We start from the raw sequence: 19,914 nt of genomic DNA on the forward strand, positions 1-19,914 counted from the left end.
CTCATTTGTGAAGGAATATGTAAATAAATTTGTTGTCAGTAATACCTTAGTTTAGCACTGTTCCCCAAAACACTAAGAACACCACCATAAATACCTACTTCTAGTAACTCCTACTTGCTTCTAGTAAGCAAAATACAGGAAAGCACTTGGTTTACCCCTTTGTTACTGAAATCTAAATAATGCCCAGCAAATAAAAAATTGCCTTGCAGAGTTATCACTTAGTAACCTCAGTGAAAGCTCAAATTACAGTTTTAAAATGAAATATAAATATGATAACAACGGCAGTATTTGTAAAGGCAGTATCTGATTAATCGACAACACTTTCAGCAAGAAGCCACTCAAATTACACTCAAATTACACTGTTGCAGCTACTTTGCCTTATAGGTACAGGAATTTCAATAGCCTATTGGAAAGATTATATTTAAAATGTAGAAATAATTGTCATGGTTTGTATGTATTTATTCTGATCATTGCTGGGATTTTGCCTTTTTATATGTACAATTGTTCAGTCAATGGGGCAAAATAGCACATTGCAAATACAACACAGCCCCACAGGGTGGCAATACTGCACAGCTGTTTGTTACCTCCCCAGCTTCAAATAACCGAGATCACTCTGAGAATCACATTGTTATGATTACTATGTGAGCTTATGTTAGTTCAATAACAAAGCAGTGTATTCATACCTGGGGGTCCCAAATGCAGGACTTTCAGATTTTGTCGCTTCCTCTATAAGAGGCATAACAATTTTCTCCATTGCATCAGTAAGAAGAGAAAATGTTGGTTCTACTATGAAATCAATGAAACCTAAAGAAGAAAAAGAGAGAAAATCAGGTTTTATATTTCCACAACTCTCAAATGTAAAAATGAATACTTGCTATTGGGCTGATTTTCTAACTGCAGGCCCAACTCAATATACTAGATACTGCTAGTATAATCTTGAAGAAAAAAGCACAATTGAAACAAAAAACACCCGAAGCTGTATAGATATAAGTAGATATTAATAATTACAGCTTTTCATTCTTTTTCTTGTAAATTTTATGCACTGCTGAACACACCTACCATTTGAAATGAATATTAATTATTGAATAGAAGGGAAGCTACTGTTGAGCCAGAGTGCTACAAGCCATGCTGTCTCTTTTACCATTCGGAGCTTCTTGCCAAGGAGTTAATATTTCAAATTGCTGTTTATTATTCTGTGGAGGTAAAGTGTTATTTCACAGTGTGTAGGAGGGTTCTGTCAAATCAGTGAAGAGAACAAGTAATATCCTTAGGAGACAGCATTCATCCCACAGTTCTGAGATGTCAGCTCTGAACAATGTCTTTTACATTCTAAAGTGCTCATCATGGTATGGAATGACACAGTGAGAGAATGAAGCATTATTCTCTACTGAGCACTTAACAGAAAAAAATATGTTAAAACATGAGCTAGCAATGGATTTCCAGATGTCTTCCTGCTCTAACCATGCAACACAGCATGAAGATGAGCAACAGGGAGTCAGTCTGTAATCCAGCTTCTTTCCTGCAGTAAATATGATGCTTAAGCATATCGGCTTCAAACTTCCTGTGTAATGGAATAAAGGATACAAAAAGTGACTGACTCAGGGAAGCTTGACCCTCCCTAGTTTGACCCTGAGACACTGGCAGGCTTACTTGCAGTCCAGAGGGTTGATTTATTAATTAGCTTTAAGTTGAGATGCATCTACAAACTGGTACTTTCAGGTTATAATAGAGAGAGACCTGCGAGTTCTTAAGCAAGAGATCAGCAGTTTGAGGACATGATTTGCCAGACTCTAAAGTGTGTACAGTAGAAGCTGGGCTTATGTCCAGTATCTTGGTTAATCCCTCTCCTACCCCTCCCTCACATATGGTGAAATTACATCACGTTCTTTTGCGACCAGCACCATTCTGCTGCAAAAGCACAGGAGTTTGGTGAACAGACAGGTGCAAAGAAATACCTTCCACATGATGGAATTTGGAACATTTAAAATTCAAAATGGGTAAATGAAATGTCCTTGTGAATTTACATGCTCCTACACAGACAAAGAAAAGAAAAACACAGTTTGTCATTACCTATTTGAGACTGAGCTACCAAAGTGGAATTGCGGTCACAAAGTGGGGAAAATTGAAGACCTAAAGCAGCCTCCTTGTCTCCCTGTAAACAACAATGTTTAACATTATAAGCATATATTTGATGGAGGGACAGAAAGACAAAGGAATCTGACTATTCTTAGCATTTATTCAAGATGACTTCATTAATTTATATTCTTAAATAAAAACAAGTCAGAGACAAATCTTCAAATTTTGATTAAGTGTCTAAATTCTGCCTTTGGCACTTTTATATAAAGAAGTTTACTGCAAGTTCTCCTCAGGAAGGCATATGCCAATGAGATTTAAAATATATGAAGTCCTTGTATTCATAATTTAGTTCTGCTGATCCAGATATAACGGGACTAGAGATGCTTAGACATGTTTGTAATAGTATGCCAAATGCTGAGTGTTTCCTTCTATTACACTGGTTCATCCAGCATGTAAAAATCCTTCAATGGATTTACTCATGTCAAGTGTATGAACCAACTTGAACTTGTTCTCACTAGCAGCCATGTCTCTCTGCCGCTGAAGCCACAAAAAATACAAATTCAGTTTCATTACAAGGATGATTTGTACAACGTAGCTCTGAATTTTTTTCAGCACTTAGCAGATTAGAAGAGTCTTTTTTGTTGCAACAGTCTTAACAGACAGGAGGGTGTATCTCCATTTTCAGCATGGTAGACCAACTGATTTGCAAAACCTCAAAAGAAAAGTCCTGTGGCACAAAAAAAACCCCAAAAAACCCTGAAGAGACATCTTTCAAAGGAGGTTATAATTGGTGCTGCTAAACAAACCTGGCTGCCAGAGGCACTGATATTACAGATATAGGAAAACCTAGCCTTGCAAGTCAAATAAACCTATATATTTGTCATGGAGAGTGGTGTTGGATGATCATTCAGTGGAGAGCACTGCATGAACAGACCCTTCTCCCAAGGAAAACTGGGAAAACATAAACTGATGGATGAAGGGGGTAGTATTAACCTTCCTTAGTCTTTTTATCATGTATCACTGAAGTATATTTGGGAAAGGTTTAGAACCATAAAGGCAGTAAAACCAATCCAGCCACAGAAACAGATGCAACTCACAGATTGCATTTCATGTGAAAGTGGAGAGAGAGGCCATTAAATTTTATACTGAAGTGTTAATAATTTGAACTCAGAGCATGGAAGAACACATGAACACTTGCTACTAGGAGCAGTGGGAGTGGAATCTCCATGTAAATACAGGGGCCAGATTGCAACATCATATGAACTGGGGTAGTTCTAACTACCCCACTGGATTTTTCTTTTTTTTTTTTTCTTGTTTTCAAGTAGCTCCCAGTTATGAATTACTTTGCAATCAATATAATATTAATTAATATTTATGTGTCATTTAAATCTAAGACTGTAAGTTGTAATAATGGACACAGAACTGACATTTAAACCAGTTAGAATTTGATGAGATCTAAAAACAAGATACAAATCAAATAGTAAAAAAATTCTTTGTCCAAGCCATGGACTCACTTTTTAACTCTCTTTTAATGTCTCTGGATCTATTCAAACTGAGAGTAGAATGCTATAGGCACTGTGGCACTTCTTTGAGTTACTGGAACTATGTATTTCTTTACTTTTAAGGATTGGAGATAGGTGACTGTATTTCTCTTTTAAACAAGTAACTCAGATTTTCCGTGTTATTGCAATATCATTTCTGTAGCTCTTGCTATTAAACTTAAAGTGTTGTTGGGCTTTTTCTCCTGAACTTAACACTGGCACATATTTTAAACATTAGCTGTGTAGTTAACAAAGTTTTTGTCAGGATGAACATTCATTTTTTTTGCTGGTGCTCACTGCTTTGAAAGCTGCCTGTGAAAGCATTGGATTTGCATCAGCTTCTTTCAGAATCTACTGCTTTTCCTGTAAGGCACAGAAGTAGTTGAATCTTTAAAGAAAAGAAGAGAAGGAATTAAGGGGTTTCATATACATTTGGGCTACTTCATCTTGGTTGTCATGGATTTGGAAGTCCCGGAGATTTCTATCACACAGGCTCAGATCAACAGACCAGAGGATACACAAAAATCCAGGGCCTGCAGGAAGTAGGAGACCTGTGTCTGCACTGCTCACTGCATTTATATATGTGCTCACACTTCATCACACTTTAAGAGCTGGAACCACTCCACATTGTCCTTAGCAGTACATGAAAGAATTCTGTTTGTGATACACTCCCCTGCAGCCTGGAAGACTTTGGTATTTTATACTGCTGAGTTGCATACACATATTCATTTTTACTTGCTATTGTTAAATGCCTTTTCGAGTTCTTGAGCAGCTTCTTTGGGATGCAGTCACTTCTTCTAATGAATGGATAAAGGAATAACTGAAACATTAGCTGGTCCTATGCATTCAGTGACCAGTGTGGTACTGTTTACTGCTAATGCTACCTCCACTTGGCTGGACACATTGCCTCACTGTCCCAAGGGCCCTGTCTAGTCTGTCTATCTGTGTCTTAAATGTTATTACAGTTGGTCATTTTATGACTTTTTCTCAGGCAATCTGCTCCTCCTTTTCGCTCTCAAGTTCAAAATCCTCAAAATTTCCCTTGACAGAGGCAGACACAAACTCATGACTGCTCATTATTTCCATAAAACTCAATCCATTCATTATTTATATTAAGACACCAGCTCTCCAGTCTGCCTCCCCAGTCCAGTCTAGAGTCAAGGATGCCCAATGCTCCCTACCGAGAATTCATATGAAGAATCTCCAGGATCTGAGCAGGAACCTTAGAGATGGGTCTAACAATCTCATGGTTTAACATGCTTTCTTTTTTATTCTCTGGTCCCTTTTTCCACTGTGACCCTTCTGATTTGAAAATGTCAACATATAGCAAAATTAAGACAATCAAGCTGAGCATGGCATAGAGTGTTCCCTGATTTAAAATCTGTGCATAACTCTAGAAATTGTCATACCGAAACTGGACTTTGATTATCAATTATACTGCAATAACTGTTATGCTGACAATATGCATGGTCACAAATATTGATTACAGAGACAGTATTTTCCCTCTGGAGAAAGGGTTTTTTCTTTCACCTGCTGAGGTGAGTCAAAAAATGACAGCAGTGACACCAACATCTACTGGCTTTTCTCCTGGAATTCAGTACCTCACAGAAATAAAAAGGCTTTCACAATGGTATGTCTTCATTTTTGGTTCAAGGTATATGGTCACAGCATTAACAGGATGGTACTGTCTAATCTCTGTCTTTGGATCAGGCTGTTATGAAAGCAATACCTTCAGATCTATGTGGCATATGCATGGCAAATACTAGCAAGGAAAAGAAATAGAAGGGCTTTCTGAAATGAAGACAACTTTTTGCCTTCTTTGCTGAATATGAATTCTTCCTATTTTCTCTCATCCTACCCTTCTGGTGCTTCTTTGTAATTCAAAGCATATATAAATCTCTGTCTACAGAATGAAAACAGCTTGACAAGTTATATTATAATTGAAAGGAAAAAAAAACCTACTACAACACTCAGAATACTGATATCGGCTGAAATAGATAGAGAGCTATAACAATTTTGTCTTATTCACGCACATAAAAGTTGAATCAATGTCAGTGGTATGTATGAAGAATAAAGAATATATACTACTGACTATGCCTGTCAATCACAACCAACAGCAACCTTGTTGGCAGACTTAAGAAAACATTCAATCATGTAACCATTGCTTCTTGAACTAGATGTATTAAAGGATTTTAAAAATGGCACCTGTCGAAAAAATTCTTCCATCAGGGCCATGGTCCACCGGTAGTGCAGCTCCCAGGATTTTGCTGGATGGCTTATGTCTGCTGCATGTAGAATCAAAGACATGGCTTTGGCTTTGTCTACCCTGTCAATTCAAGGACATGCTCCAATTATCTCAAAACAAAAGCAACTATTTAAATTCTTTTCTTGAATATGAGCTCATTGAAAGGCTACAGATAATGAAGAGAATGGAAAACAACCTACCCCTGTGCCTGCTGCAGAGTGTGTCGCATTGTTTTAATTTGTTGGAAATGACCCGACATGTCTGTAGACAAGACCATCTCAATGACCAAGCTACGCAACTCCCTAAGAACAATTAAAAGCAAAATGACTGATTAAAATTCATTTATTCTATGTATGGTACATTTGTTTAAGCGGTATTTGTTAATTTATAACTTTCAAAACAACATCATGGGTTTTATTACGTTTTAAAAAGCATTTAAATAAATTATTAACAACTTGAATATTGTATCCTAAAGGGATTCTGTGAAAGGAGTGTACCTCAGAAAATGTACTCTGCAGTCATTATTTCAGAGCCACACTATTTTGTAAATCCTATTTCCTAGTGCATAAACTAATATTACATGCAGTTCTCTCACCAATTATAAGTCATTCCTTATTTTTTTCAGCGGTAGAGTATTCAAATAACAAGTTGTTCTCTGGGCTTACCACCACACAACAGCATACATTTTTACTGCCCTCATAGTAGTGAAGAGTGTGCATAACACTAAGCCTAGGAAGAAGGCTGTGGAAACACTCAGAAGAGCAAGAGGTATTGCATCTGAAATACTATCAACATTACACCAATATAAGATCATTGTGATGAACTACCTTTCATTCCAAAAGTATTACAATACCTATTTAATGAATCAGAAGAAATTTGGGATTAGTAATTTATCTGTGCCTTGGTGTTATGATTAGAGATGTTGGCTTGTCCAGCTTTCTATTAAATCCATATGAAACTAATAAAACATGAATCATGTACGAAACTTTATTCTTGTAAATATTCTATGTAAATAGAAAATTTAATGAACTTTGTCAACAATAATTACTGACTTAGAAAACTCTGTCTCCTTGATGTAGAAGAATTATATACAGGCCATGTAGGAGTCCAGTGGGTCTTTCTTTACATGCTTTTTAAGCGGCCTAGGAGGACAAGCGGTGTTTATATGTATATGGAGAATTTCCCACATTAAACCATTCATTATGTACCATATATCTTCATGAGCACATCCCCAATCTTAAAGACATCCAAGTATCAAATAAAACAGTAAAATCCTACTTTAGAAATTCTTACTGATTTTTCATACCATATTCATATGTTTGACTTAAGTTAACCAAAAAAACAGGCAGTTTTTTTCAAAGGACTATGCTTTAAAGAGGTAATTTGCGGTTTTCTTTAGGGCTATTAGAATACTTTGTTATAAAGATTATCAAGACTTTTTTGATCCAAATTAATTACATATTTAAGCACACATTTGTTGCTGATTTTTATGTATATATTCCTGACATGCTTTAATGCAACTGGATAGACTCAATGCTCTCACTTCTACTCAATAATATGCAGCCATAGCAACTTGTGTTTAGAAAATGCCGTACCTTATCTGACCTCATAATAAGATACTAATTATTTTGCATCCCAACTGTTCCTCCTCCACATTGCTTTGAAAGTGTACCCTTCGAAGACAGTCAAGGCCATTAAAGAAAAAAAAGCAAAACAACAAGACAAAACAAAAAAACCCAGCTAACACTACAAGAGAAATGAGGGCTCTGCATTGTTAAACCCTGCTGTTTTTAAGACTGAGATAATTATCACTTCTCCTTTCCATGGGAGATTTTCTTAGGAACATTCAATGTCTGAACTTTTCAGAGTAATCAGACAAATCAGAAATATGTTCACCCTTACTCACAAGATACCTCACCCCTACTATGCAAGACACAGAGAAGCAAAACCACACTTTCAGTTTATTCATATTGTGATGGCAGCTGAAAAAAATTCCCTAATTCTTACCTACAACATCTGAATAAAGATCAAACAGTATAGCACTGTCCTGTCACACACTCCTGAAGATTTTAGGACACTAAAAATCTGCTTAACAGCAAAAGAGAGACTCCTGTGCCCATATCCACCACAATCAGAGGATAGAATTGAAACCTATGGGAAAATGGTAGGTAAAGCTCTACTGAAGCTACAAATGCTTCATCTGCTATCATTGCACAGAAAGTTGATCTTGGACTGATCACATTCCCAATTTGCTTCCCAGGGAAAAAAGACTGTCTCAACTTCCACACCATGAGACCTCAGCTGGTCTCATAGGTGACTCCTGGACAGAAATCTCTCCCAGTCTTCATTAGGCAGTCCCCAACTACAAGCCTCAGGATAATACAGGCACCTGCAACCACCCAAAATGACACATAGATGTTGTCATGCTTGAAGGGAAGTGGTAACAATATTCACGTACAGCACATGGCAATCTTTCAGGCCCAATTTCAGAAGGTTACTGGGTCTGAGTCTACCATCTCACTTTACTTAAGCAAATTGTCATGTTCTGTGCTGGCATCCTTTCTCAACCCTCCCCCAGCCACAAGTCCTACAGATAGGGTACTTTAAAAAAACAGAGATGCAAGACTATGTGAAAAAATTACATGAACAATGCTTTAATAAAGAGACAAGGAGTGACACATGAATTTCTTGAAAAAGTAGGTAGCCAAGAAATAGAAACTAGCTTCACCTGGATTTGTCCATGACAAAGACATCTAGTCAGCTGGAAACTAATCAAAAAATGCAGGAACAGACTAAGATGAGCAAAGGCAAGGTGAGAACTGAAGACATAAGCCTCATCTTCAGGTTATAGGAATCCTTAGACAGAAGAATCTCAAGGGACTTTGTGAAAGAATGTTGCTCATTCTGCATTATACATAACACATACTGTTTTCTCTCTTTTTTTTTTTTTTTGATAATCAGGTAATAAATCACTGTATGCCTTATGACTGGGGTGGTTTGAGACATTAACACTGCCCCACCACCTACAATGACATTACACATGGGGTGCTGGAACACTGGGAAGCTGCTAAATCAAAGGAGAAAGGGGGACAAACAAGGATCCCTCTTTAGTTATTTAAGGGCACTAAGTGAAAGAAACAAAACAATATCAAAGACTGGAACAAATTTTCAGAGTCAAGAAAAGACTGAAAAATTGCTATGAATGTCACATGCATTATCCACAAAGGACATCATCCTCAGAATGTTGGCAGTGCTCCCCAGCTCAGACTAGAAGTCAAAGTTTTAAACTTAATTGAAGCTGGCAGTTTATTAGCACATTTATCTTCTTAAAGTTAACACGTAGAAGAGAAAATTGAATACTATAAAGTAATTTCAGTCATTTTGCTTCATTTTGCTAGAATAATTAGCAGAACCTCAGTTTAAATAGTAAGCAGTGTTAAATTTTTGAAAAATGAAACTGCTGCAACTAAAGCAAATAGATGTGACAGAAGTAAAGAAATTAATCAGTGCCAGGAAGTACATTGAAAAGTTGAACAGATTATCATTTCAATTTACTGCCAACTTGATTCAGTGCAACCCCTTCAAAACTGTTATTTTAACAGCATGAATTTCAGTATAGATCCAAGAAGCTCACTTCAGCAATAATAAGAAAATTGTCTCTGTTAAGTGGCTACCAGATCCCTCATTGCACCAATGAAAAGACAGGGTAACAGGAATTTCTGGATATTAGAAATGAATACCAGGAAACTGTCATTTCCATGACTGACCCTCTAAATTGAAGTATCACACTGCAACAGGTTGTGCAGGTTGGCACAGACAGGCACTTTGGAATTTACTGCTTGCTTCAAAGAACAGAGTGTAATTGCTGAGCTAAGTGACAAAACATGGAACTGAGTGTCCTAGTTTAGATTCTTGAGCTTATTAGTCAATTCATACATTTTTTCTACATTTTAATGAATATATCCAAAAAGAGATGATAAATTCTACTTTTCTCTAGTTGCCAAAACTCACCAGCTTCAAAATGGCTGCATATAGAAGAATCTGTGTAATCTACACAAACAAAATTTGCAAAACTAAAGTAAGATCTTCTAGGAAAACATAATCGGGTTACAGAGAGAAGAGATTGGAAAGGAAGTGTAAGCAGAGCCAGTGTGTGATTGTGCCAGTTCCAAAAGGATGTGGTAGTTTATCACAGGTTGAAAAATCACAGAGAAATGAAATGCAACAGAAGTTAGACAAAATGGTCCACAGCTGAACTGGACAAAGAACTGTGGGAAGACCTGCCCAAACAATCTATGCAGAGAAGAGTGTGCTTCAGAAATGTGAAGAGAGCTTAGCACATTCCCCCCCTTCTTTTGTTTGCAGTCCAGCAGAGCAGTATATATGAACTTCACAACCTAGAAATCACAGGTCCCTCTTTCCACTCACAAATATTTGGGTTTCACCCTAATACTCCTTTCCTCAGTGGATAACAGAGGGAAATGACTGGGATAAACTGCACTAGCTGGCAGCCAGATTTCTATCAGCTGGAGCCACTCTGTTGCTAGAGGCATTCCCAGACTACACTGATTTACAGTGGTCTCCAGTGATGAAGAAGCCAGGACTGGGGATGAACATAAGTGTCTTCAAGCCATCCTTGGAACCCTCCTGGATTGAAATTCAGCCGAAGAATTTCAGCTCCTTTCTACTTGGAAGCATCCTCTGGTAGGATGCAATGTGAAACAACACCACTTCAAAAAAACATACTCAAGGCAACATGTCTGAAGATTTGAAAATAATTTCCCTCTAAATTTACACTTTTAAAAGACAGAACATGAGTTTCTGAAGGCTGCATACTGGCACAATAATCTTCTCCATACTCAATAGCTAGAACAAGCAAAAATAGGGTCACAGAGACCTATCAGCCCCAAAAGAGTTTCACAAGGAGCAAGGCTGGCTCTTGCTGGCATTGAAAATCTAGGTGTGTAAACAGTTATTAATGAAGTTTACAAATTACTTTTGGAGAAATTTCTCCAGAACTAAATGTACAACACAAACCTTCTGATAACGAAATCTAAATGAGTATCCTCTGAGAAGAATTATTTAAGAGAACTAAAAATGGTATGCCTCCTCTCTCACTTTGTATTAAATTTTAAAATTATAGATTTTAGAAATATTTTTAAAACAGACACAGAAAATTAATAATAATTAATTTATAATAATTAATAAATAATAATTAATTGAAACCCAGAAGGGCCAGCAGACTCACATTCAATAAATGCTTTATTTAGGGGTTTTCTCATCTTATAAATAAGTCAAAAAATGTAAATTTACCATGTAAAACAGTCCATCTGTAAGTATACACTTTAGCAAAATATGATCTGATGTTCACATATTCCTTCATAAATGTATAATTTTGTGAAAATACAAATAAAGCAGAGTTTAGCTTTGTTATTAATGGTAGCACCATTCACAGTGGGAGACTTTCCCCTAGCAGAACATATTTCTCTGAACTTCACAGTCCACCTTTTTGCAAGGGTTTTTTTAGGGCCATTGAATAATATCTGTGTTTACAGAAACACAAAAGATTAATATTTTAAATACAATATGTATCCATCAACGATATACAAAGATAACATTTCCTTTTTAATAATGGAGAGAGTCTTACTCTAACACTTGAATTTTAGCCTTACAGGTCTTATTATTTGTGATATATCAATTATGATACTTATTCTTTCAGCTGGCCAAATTTTCTTCAGGAATCACACTAAAATTAAGAAGAAAAAGAAAAGGGCTCTGTAGCACTTCTGGGCCTTTGTTCTTTTTGGACTGTCCGCACAATTCATTTTTTAATGCTTAACCAAGACGTGACTATGCTGAGGTCCCAGGAGCAGCAGTGCTCACGCTGGCAGCAGAGTGTGACTCTGCACTGTGATTTCAACCCACTGGTTATGCTGGACAAAGGCAACCCAGCTCAGGCAGCATTGTGCTTTTCCTAAAGAGCTATTTCACCTGAGACTCTGTCCACACACTGCAGCACTGTGCCTCCTAAATGCACAGCCTCACTTGGAAAATTACACAGAATCTCCCAAACAGTACTTCTTAACTACTACTGACTATGCCTGTCAATCACAACCAACAGCAACCTTGTTGGCAGACTTAAGAAAACATTCAATCATGTAACCATTGCTTCTTGAACTAGATGTATTAAAGGATTTTAAAAATGGCACCTGTCGAAAAAATTCTTCCATCAGGGCCATGGTCCACCGGTAGTGCAGCTCCCAGGATTTTGCTGGATGGCTTATGTCTGCTGCATGTAGAATCAAAGACATGGCTTTGGCTTTGTCTACCCTGTCAATTCAAGGACATGCTCCAATTATCTCAAAACAAAAGCAACTATTTAAATTCTTTTCTTGAATATGAGCTCATTGAAAGGCTACAGATAATGAAGAGAATGGAAAACAACCTACCCCTGTGCCTGCTGCAGAGTGTGTCGCATTGTTTTAATTTGTTGGAAATGACCCGACATGTCTGTAGACAAGACCATCTCAATGACCAAGCTACGCAACTCCCTAAGAACAATTAAAAGCAAAATGACTGATTAAAATTCATTTATTCTATGTATGGTACATTTGTTTAAGCGGTATTTGTTAATTTATAACTTTCAAAACAACATCATGGGTTTTATTACGTTTTAAAAAGCATTTAAATAAATTATTAACAACTTGAATATTGTATCCTAAAGGGATTCTGTGAAAGGAGTGTACCTCAGAAAATGTACTCTGCAGTCATTATTTCAGAGCCACACTAGTTTGTAAATCCTATTTCCTAGTGCATAAACTAATATTACATGCAGTTCTCTCACCAATTATAAGTCATTCCTTATTTTTTTCAGCGGTAGAGTATTCAAATAACAAGTTGTTCTCTGGGCTTACCACCACACAACAGCATACATTTTTACTGCCCTCATAGTAGTGAAGAGTGTGCATAACACTAAGCCTAGGAAGAAGGCTGTGGAAACACTCAGAAGAGCAAGAGGTATTGCATCTGAAATACTATCAACATTACACCAATATAAGATCATTGTGATGAACTACCTTTCATTCCAAAAGTATTACAATACCTATTTAATGAATCAGAAGAAATTTGGGATTAGTAATTTATCTGTGCCTTGGTGTTATGATTAGAGATGTTGGCTTGTCCAGCTTTCTATTAAATCCATATGAAACTAATAAAACATGAATCATGTACGAAACTTTATTCTTGTAAATATTCTATGTAAATAGAAAATTTAATGAACTTTGTCAACAATAATTACTGACTTAGAAAACTCTGTCTCCTTGATGTAGAAGAATTATATACAGGCCATGTAGGAGTCCAGTGGGTCTTTCTTTACATGCTTTTTAAGCGGCCTAGGAGGACAAGCGGTGTTTATATGTATATGGAGAATTTCCCACATTAAACCATTCATTATGTACCATATATCTTCATGAGCACATCCCCAATCTTAAAGACATCCAAGTATCAAATAAAACAGTAAAATCCTACTTTAGAAATTCTTACTGATTTTTCATACCATATTCATATGTTTGACTTAAGTTAACCAAAAAAACAGGCAGTTTTTTTCAAAGGACTATGCTTTAAAGAGGTAATTTGCGGTTTTCTTTAGGGCTATTAGAATACTTTGTTATAAAGATTATCAAGACTTTTTTGATCCAAATTAATTACATATTTAAGCACACATTTGTTGCTGATTTTTATGTATATATTCCTGACATGCTTTAATGCAACTGGATAGACTCAATGCTCTCACTTCTACTCAATAATATGCAGCCATAGCAACTTGTGTTTAGAAAATGCCGTACCTTATCTGACCTCATAATAAGATACTAATTATTTTGCATCCCAACTGTTCCTCCTCCACATTGCTTTGAAAGTGTACCCTTCGAAGACAGTCAAGGCCATTAAAGAAAAAAAAGCAAAACAACAAGACAAAACAAAAAAACCCAGCTAACACTACAAGAGAAATGAGGGCTCTGCATTGTTAAACCCTGCTGTTTTTAAGACTGAGATAATTATCGCTTCTCCTTTCCATGGGAGATTTTCTTAGGAACATTCAATGTCTGAACTTTTCAGAGTAATCAGAAAAATCAGAAATAAGTTCACCCTTACTCACAAGATACCTCACCCCTACTATGCAAGACACAGAGAAGCAAAACCACACTTTCAGTTTATTCATATTGTGATGGCAGCTGAAAAAAATTCCCTAATTCTTACCTACAACATCTGAATAAAGATCAAACAGTATAGCACTGTCCTGTCACACACTCCTGAAGATTTTAGGACACTAAAAATCTGCTTAACAGCAAAAGAGAGACTCCTGTGCCCATATCCACCACAATCAGAGGATAGAATTGAAACCTGATGGGAAAATGGTAGGTAAAGCTCTACTGAAGCTACAAATGCTTCATCTGCTATCATTGCACAGAAAGTTGATCTTGGACTGATCACATTCCCAATTTGCTTCCCAGGGAAAAAAGACTGTCTCAACTTCCACACCATGAGACCTCAGCTGGTCTCATAGGTGACTCCTGGACAGAAATCTCTCCCAGTCTTCATTAGGCAGTCCCCAACTACAAGCCTCAGGATAATACAGGCACCTGCAACCACCCAAAATGACACATAGATGTTGTCATGCTTGAAGGGAAGTGGTAACAATATTCACGTACAGCACATGGCAATCTTTCAGGCCCAATTTCAGAAGGTTACTGGGTCTGAGTCTACCATCTCACTTTACTTAAGCAAATTGTCATGTTCTGTGCTGGCATCCTTTCTCAACCCTCCCCCAGCCACAAGTCCTACAGATAGGGTACTTTAAAAAAACAGAGATGCAAGACTATGTGAAAAAATTACATGAACAATGCTTTAATAAAGAGACAAGGAGTGACACATGAATTTCTTGAAAAAGTAGGTAGCCAAGAAATAGAAACTAGCTTCACCTGGATTTGTCCATGACAAAGACATCTAGTCAGCTGGAAACTAATCAAAAAATGCAGGAACAGACTAAGATGAGCAAAGGCAAGGTGAGAACTGAAGACATAAGCCTCATCTTCAGGTTATAGGAATCCTTAGACAGAAGAATCTCAAGGGACTTTGTGAAAGAATGTTGCTCATTCTGCATTATACATAACACATACTGTTTTCTCTCTTTTTTTTTTTTTTTGATAATCAGGTAATAAATCACTGTATGCCTTATGACTGGGGTGGTTTGAGACATTAACACTGCCCCACCACCTACAATGACATTACACATGGGGTGCTGGAACACTGGGAAGCTGCTAAATCAAAGGAGAAAGGGGGACAAACAAGGATCCCTCTTTAGTTATTTAAGGGCACTAAGTGAAAGAAACAAAACAATATCAAAGACTGGAACAAATTTTCAGAGTCAAGAAAAGACTGAAAAATTGCTATGAATGTCACATGCATTATCCACAAAGGACATCATCCTCAGAATGTTGGCAGTGCTCCCCAGCTCAGACTAGAAGTCAAAGTTTTAAACTTAATTGAAGCTGGCAGTTTATTAGCACATTTATCTTCTTAAAGTTAACACGTAGAAGAGAAAATTGAATACTATAAAGTAATTTCAGTCATTTTGCTTCATTTTGCTAGAATAATTAGCAGAACCTCAGTTTAAATAGTAAGCAGTGTTAAATTTTTGAAAAATGAAACTGCTGCAACTAAAGCAAATAGATGTGACAGAAGTAAAGAAATTAATCAGTGCCAGGAAGTACATTGAAAAGTTGAACAGATTATCATTTCAATTTACTGCCAACTTGATTCAGTGCAACCCCTTCAAAACTGTTATTTTAACAGCATGAATTTCAGTATAGATCCAAGAAGCTCACTTCAGCAATAATAAGAAAATTGTCTCTGTTAAGTGGCTACCAGATCCCTCATTGCACCAATGAAAAGACAGGGTAACAGGAATTTCTGGATATTAGAAATGAATACCAGGAAACTGTCATTTCCATGACTGACCCTCTAAATTGAAGTATCACACTGCAACAGGTTGTGCAGGTTGGCACAGACAGGCACTTTGGAATTTACTGCTTGCTTCAAAGAACAGAGTGTAATTGCTGAGCTAAGTGACAAAACATGGAACTGAGTGTCCTAGTTTAGATTCTTGAGCTTATTAGTCAATTCATACATTTTTTCTACATTTTAATGAATATATCCAAAAAGAGATGATAAATTCTACTTTTCTCTAGTTGCCAAAACTCACCAGCTTCAAAATGGCTGCATATAGAAGAATCTGTGTAATCTACACAAACAAAATTTGCAAAACTAAAGTAAGATCTTCTAGGAAAACATAATCGGGTTACAGAGAGAAGAGATTGGAAAGGAAGTGTAAGCAGAGCCAGTGTGTGATTGTGCCAGTTCCAAAAGGATGTGGTAGTTTATCACAGGTTGAAAAATCACAGAGAAATGAAATGCAACAGAAGTTAGACAAAATGGTCCACAGCTGAACTGGACAAAGAACTGTGGGAAGACCTGCCCAAACAATCTATGCAGAGAAGAGTGTGCTTCAGAAATGTGAAGAGAGCTTAGCACATTCCCCCCCTTCTTTTGTTTGCAGTCCAGCAGAGCAGTATATATGAACTTCACAACCTAGAAATCACAGGTCCCTCTTTCCACTCACAAATATTTGGGTTTCACCCTAATACTCCTTTCCTCAGTGGATAACAGAGGGAAATGACTGGGATAAACTGCACTAGCTGGCAGCCAGATTTCTATCAGCTGGAGCCACTCTGTTGCTAGAGGCATTCCCAGACTACACTGATTTACAGTGGTCTCCAGTGATGAAGAAGCCAGGACTGGGGATGAACATAAGTGTCTTCAAGCCATCCTTGGAACCCTCCTGGATTGAAATTCAGCCGAAGAATTTCAGCTCCTTTCTACTTGGAAGCATCCTCTGGTAGGATGCAATGTGAAACAACACCACTTCAAAAAAACATACTCAAGGCAACATGTCTGAAGATTTGAAAATAATTTCCCTCTAAATTTACACTTTTAAAAGACAGAACATGAGTTTCTGAAGGCTGCATACTGGCACAATAATCTTCTCCATACTCAATAGCTAGAACAAGCAAAAATAGGGTCACAGAGACCTATCAGCCCCAAAAGAGTTTCACAAGGAGCAAGGCTGGCTCTTGCTGGCATTGAAAATCTAGGTGTGTAAACAGTTATTAATGAAGTTTACAAATTACTTTTGGAGAAATTTCTCCAGAACTAAATGTACAACACAAACCTTCTGATAACGAAATCTAAATGAGTATCCTCTGAGAAGAATTATTTAAGAGAACTAAAAATGGTATGCCTCCTCTCTCACTTTGTATTAAATTTTAAAATTATAGATTTTAGAAATATTTTTAAAACAGACACAGATAATTAATAATAATTAATTTATAATAATTAATAAATAATAATTAATTGAAACCCAGAAGGGCCAGCAGACTCACATTCAATAAATGCTTTATTTAGGGGTTTTCTCATCTTATAAATAAGTCAAAAAATGTAAATCTACCATGTAAAACAGTCCATCTGTAAGTATACACTTTAGCAAAATATGATCTGATGTTCACATATTCCTTCATAAATGTATAATTTTGTGAAAATACAAATAAAGCAGAGTTTAGCTTTGTTATTAATGGTAGCACCATTCACAGTGGGAGACTTTCCCCTAGCAGAACATATTTCTCTGAACTTCACAGTCCACCTTTTTGCAAGGGTTTTTTTAGGGCCATTGAATAATATCTGTGTTTACAGAAACACAAAAGATTAATATTTTAAATACAATATGTATCCATCAACGATATACAAAGATAACATTTCCTTTTTAATAATGGAGAGAGTCTTACTCTAACACTTGAATTTTAGCCTTACAGGTCTTATTATTTGTGATATATCAATTATGATACTTATTCTTTCAGCTGGCCAAATTTTCTTCAGGAATCACACTAAAATTAAGAAGAAAAAGAAAAGGGCTCTGTAGCACTTCTGGGCCTTTGTTCTTTTTGGACTGTCCGCACAATTCATTTTTTAATGCTTAACCAAGACGTGACTATGCTGAGGTCCCAGGAGCAGCAGTGCTCACGCTGGCAGCAGAGTGTGACTCTGCACTGTGATTTCAACCCACTGGTTATGCTGGACAAAGGCAACCCAGCTCAGGCAGCATTGTGCTTTTCCTAAAGAGCTATTTCACCTGAGACTCTGTCCACACACTGCAGCACTGTGCCTCCTAAATGCACAGCCTCACTTGGAAAATTACACAGAATCTCCCAAACAGTACTTCTTAACACCACAGCAGCCTTCCCTAGGCTCTAAACATCCATCCCTCTTTCCCCTGTCAACTTCCTGTAATTTGAACTCTTAAAATAGACTCCTCAGGGAAGGCCTGGTGGTTTTTATTATTTTTAAATACTGGGAGTATTTTTGAATGTCACAGCAAGTCTTACCTCCAGTCATCTTTGTTTAGATTAGCCAGGATGTTCATCTCTTCTTCCTGCATGAGTCTATAAGCAGCACTTACATGATGGTTTTCAAGAACAGAACGATCGTTGTACAATATAGCAACATCTGACCTAGTGTGGGGAGAAAGAGGCAGATTTTGTAATAGTGTTCCAGTGATGGCACTGGGAAAGGTGGGACCACGTGTTCTCTATGAGAAATATTGACTATATGTACATATATAGAGATAGATATATCAAATGATGTTTATTTGTTCCTACTGTATCAAATACTGATAAATTTTCCATCTTAAATGCATTAAAAATTATCATTATACCATTGCATACACCGTTTGTGGGAAAGTCGTATTTTAAAATGTGTGATGTTTTATTGATATGACTGTCATATCAAAAACTCATGAGTTCTTTGTGCTTCTTGACTGTAGACAGGATCACAGAGCATCAGAAATGCTCTAATTAGCCTACAAGAGTACATTTACACAATACAACCATTTAAAATACAACATGATCAGCAATAGTGGAGCTTCCCCACATAGCATGGGTATTAGGAAGTTACTCCCCCTGCTCTGAGAGATGTGCTTTGGCCCATTCTACTCATTATCAGAAGATGCTGTAAATAATAAGGTATTAAAAAGTTTCACTTTCATATGTTTTATACAGCCACCATCTTTTCTCAGAAAAACAGAGAAACCATGAGCCTCATCACAATGGGATGGTAGAGATGCTAAGCTGCAATTAGGAAGCACTCAAGCATTTCCTAAAGACAGACTCGTACCATAATGTCAGCAAACTTAACAAACTCAAACTCCTTTCCTTCTTAATCAAAGACTAATGTACAATTCCAAAATTACACTGAGACACACACAAATTTTGATGCGGTGTGGATTTATCATACTTAGCTTCAAACATTATTAATTCTTGGGGAATTTGTTTCCCCAAGACCTGATCTAACCTGCTAGGCAATCAATCTCAAGAGACACCTCTCTGCTGCAATTCTGTTCTGATAAAACTATTTCTGAATATTTCACTTTGGTCCAGTGACAAGTCTGTACTAGAAGAAAGGTGTGTTGCTTTAGCAGTGCAGCTCACTGTGACATCAATAAGATAAATAAACCTCTTGTTCTGTTGAGCAACAGTAAATATTGCCATGTATGGCACCAAGGAATATAAATAATTTAAATAGGATTGGAAAGGTTATTTCGAGGAAACAAACCATAGCCAGCCTAAATAATCAATATGTTTACATCTATAATCAAACTAAAATCATGGGAAAATCTGTGTTATGCCAATCACATATGTTTATGAAGCACACTTTGATCAACACAGCCACTTATGACTATGTTTAAGCAGTGCTAAAATTTGCTATGATTTTGGCAGCCATTCCATCCATTTTCCTCAGGCAAAAGACACTTGGAATCACAGTCTGGGATGCCACATCAGGGCCAAGTTACACAAGGAGAGAAGAACAAGCTATATCACATAACAAATACCTGTTTGCAAGTATGCCTGAATAAAATTCAAAAGCTATCAGCTTAATTAGTTTTCC

General features: G+C 36.8%; 1 protein-coding gene across 1 annotated transcript in view; it reads right to left on the bottom strand.

The window, feature by feature from the left end:
* PDE1A (phosphodiesterase 1A) overlaps positions 1-19,914 on the bottom strand; it is a 157,035-nt gene that overhangs the window by 20,947 nt on the left and 116,174 nt on the right. The window contains exons 10-14 of the mRNA XM_031056685.1: positions 18,357-18,482; positions 12,312-12,413; positions 12,072-12,192; positions 2,071-2,152; positions 684-804 (exon numbers count right to left, since the gene is read on the bottom strand). Of these exons, the coding sequence (XP_030912545.1) occupies positions 684-804; positions 2,071-2,152; positions 12,072-12,192; positions 12,312-12,413; positions 18,357-18,482 (552 nt within the window). The remainder of the gene's footprint in view (positions 1-683; positions 805-2,070; positions 2,153-12,071; positions 12,193-12,311; positions 12,414-18,356; positions 18,483-19,914) is intronic.

Source organism: Geospiza fortis, unplaced genomic scaffold, assembly GCF_000277835.1.
Source record: "Geospiza fortis unplaced genomic scaffold, GeoFor_1.0 scaffold112, whole genome shotgun sequence".
Lineage (NCBI taxonomy): Eukaryota > Metazoa > Chordata > Aves > Passeriformes > Thraupidae > Geospiza > Geospiza fortis.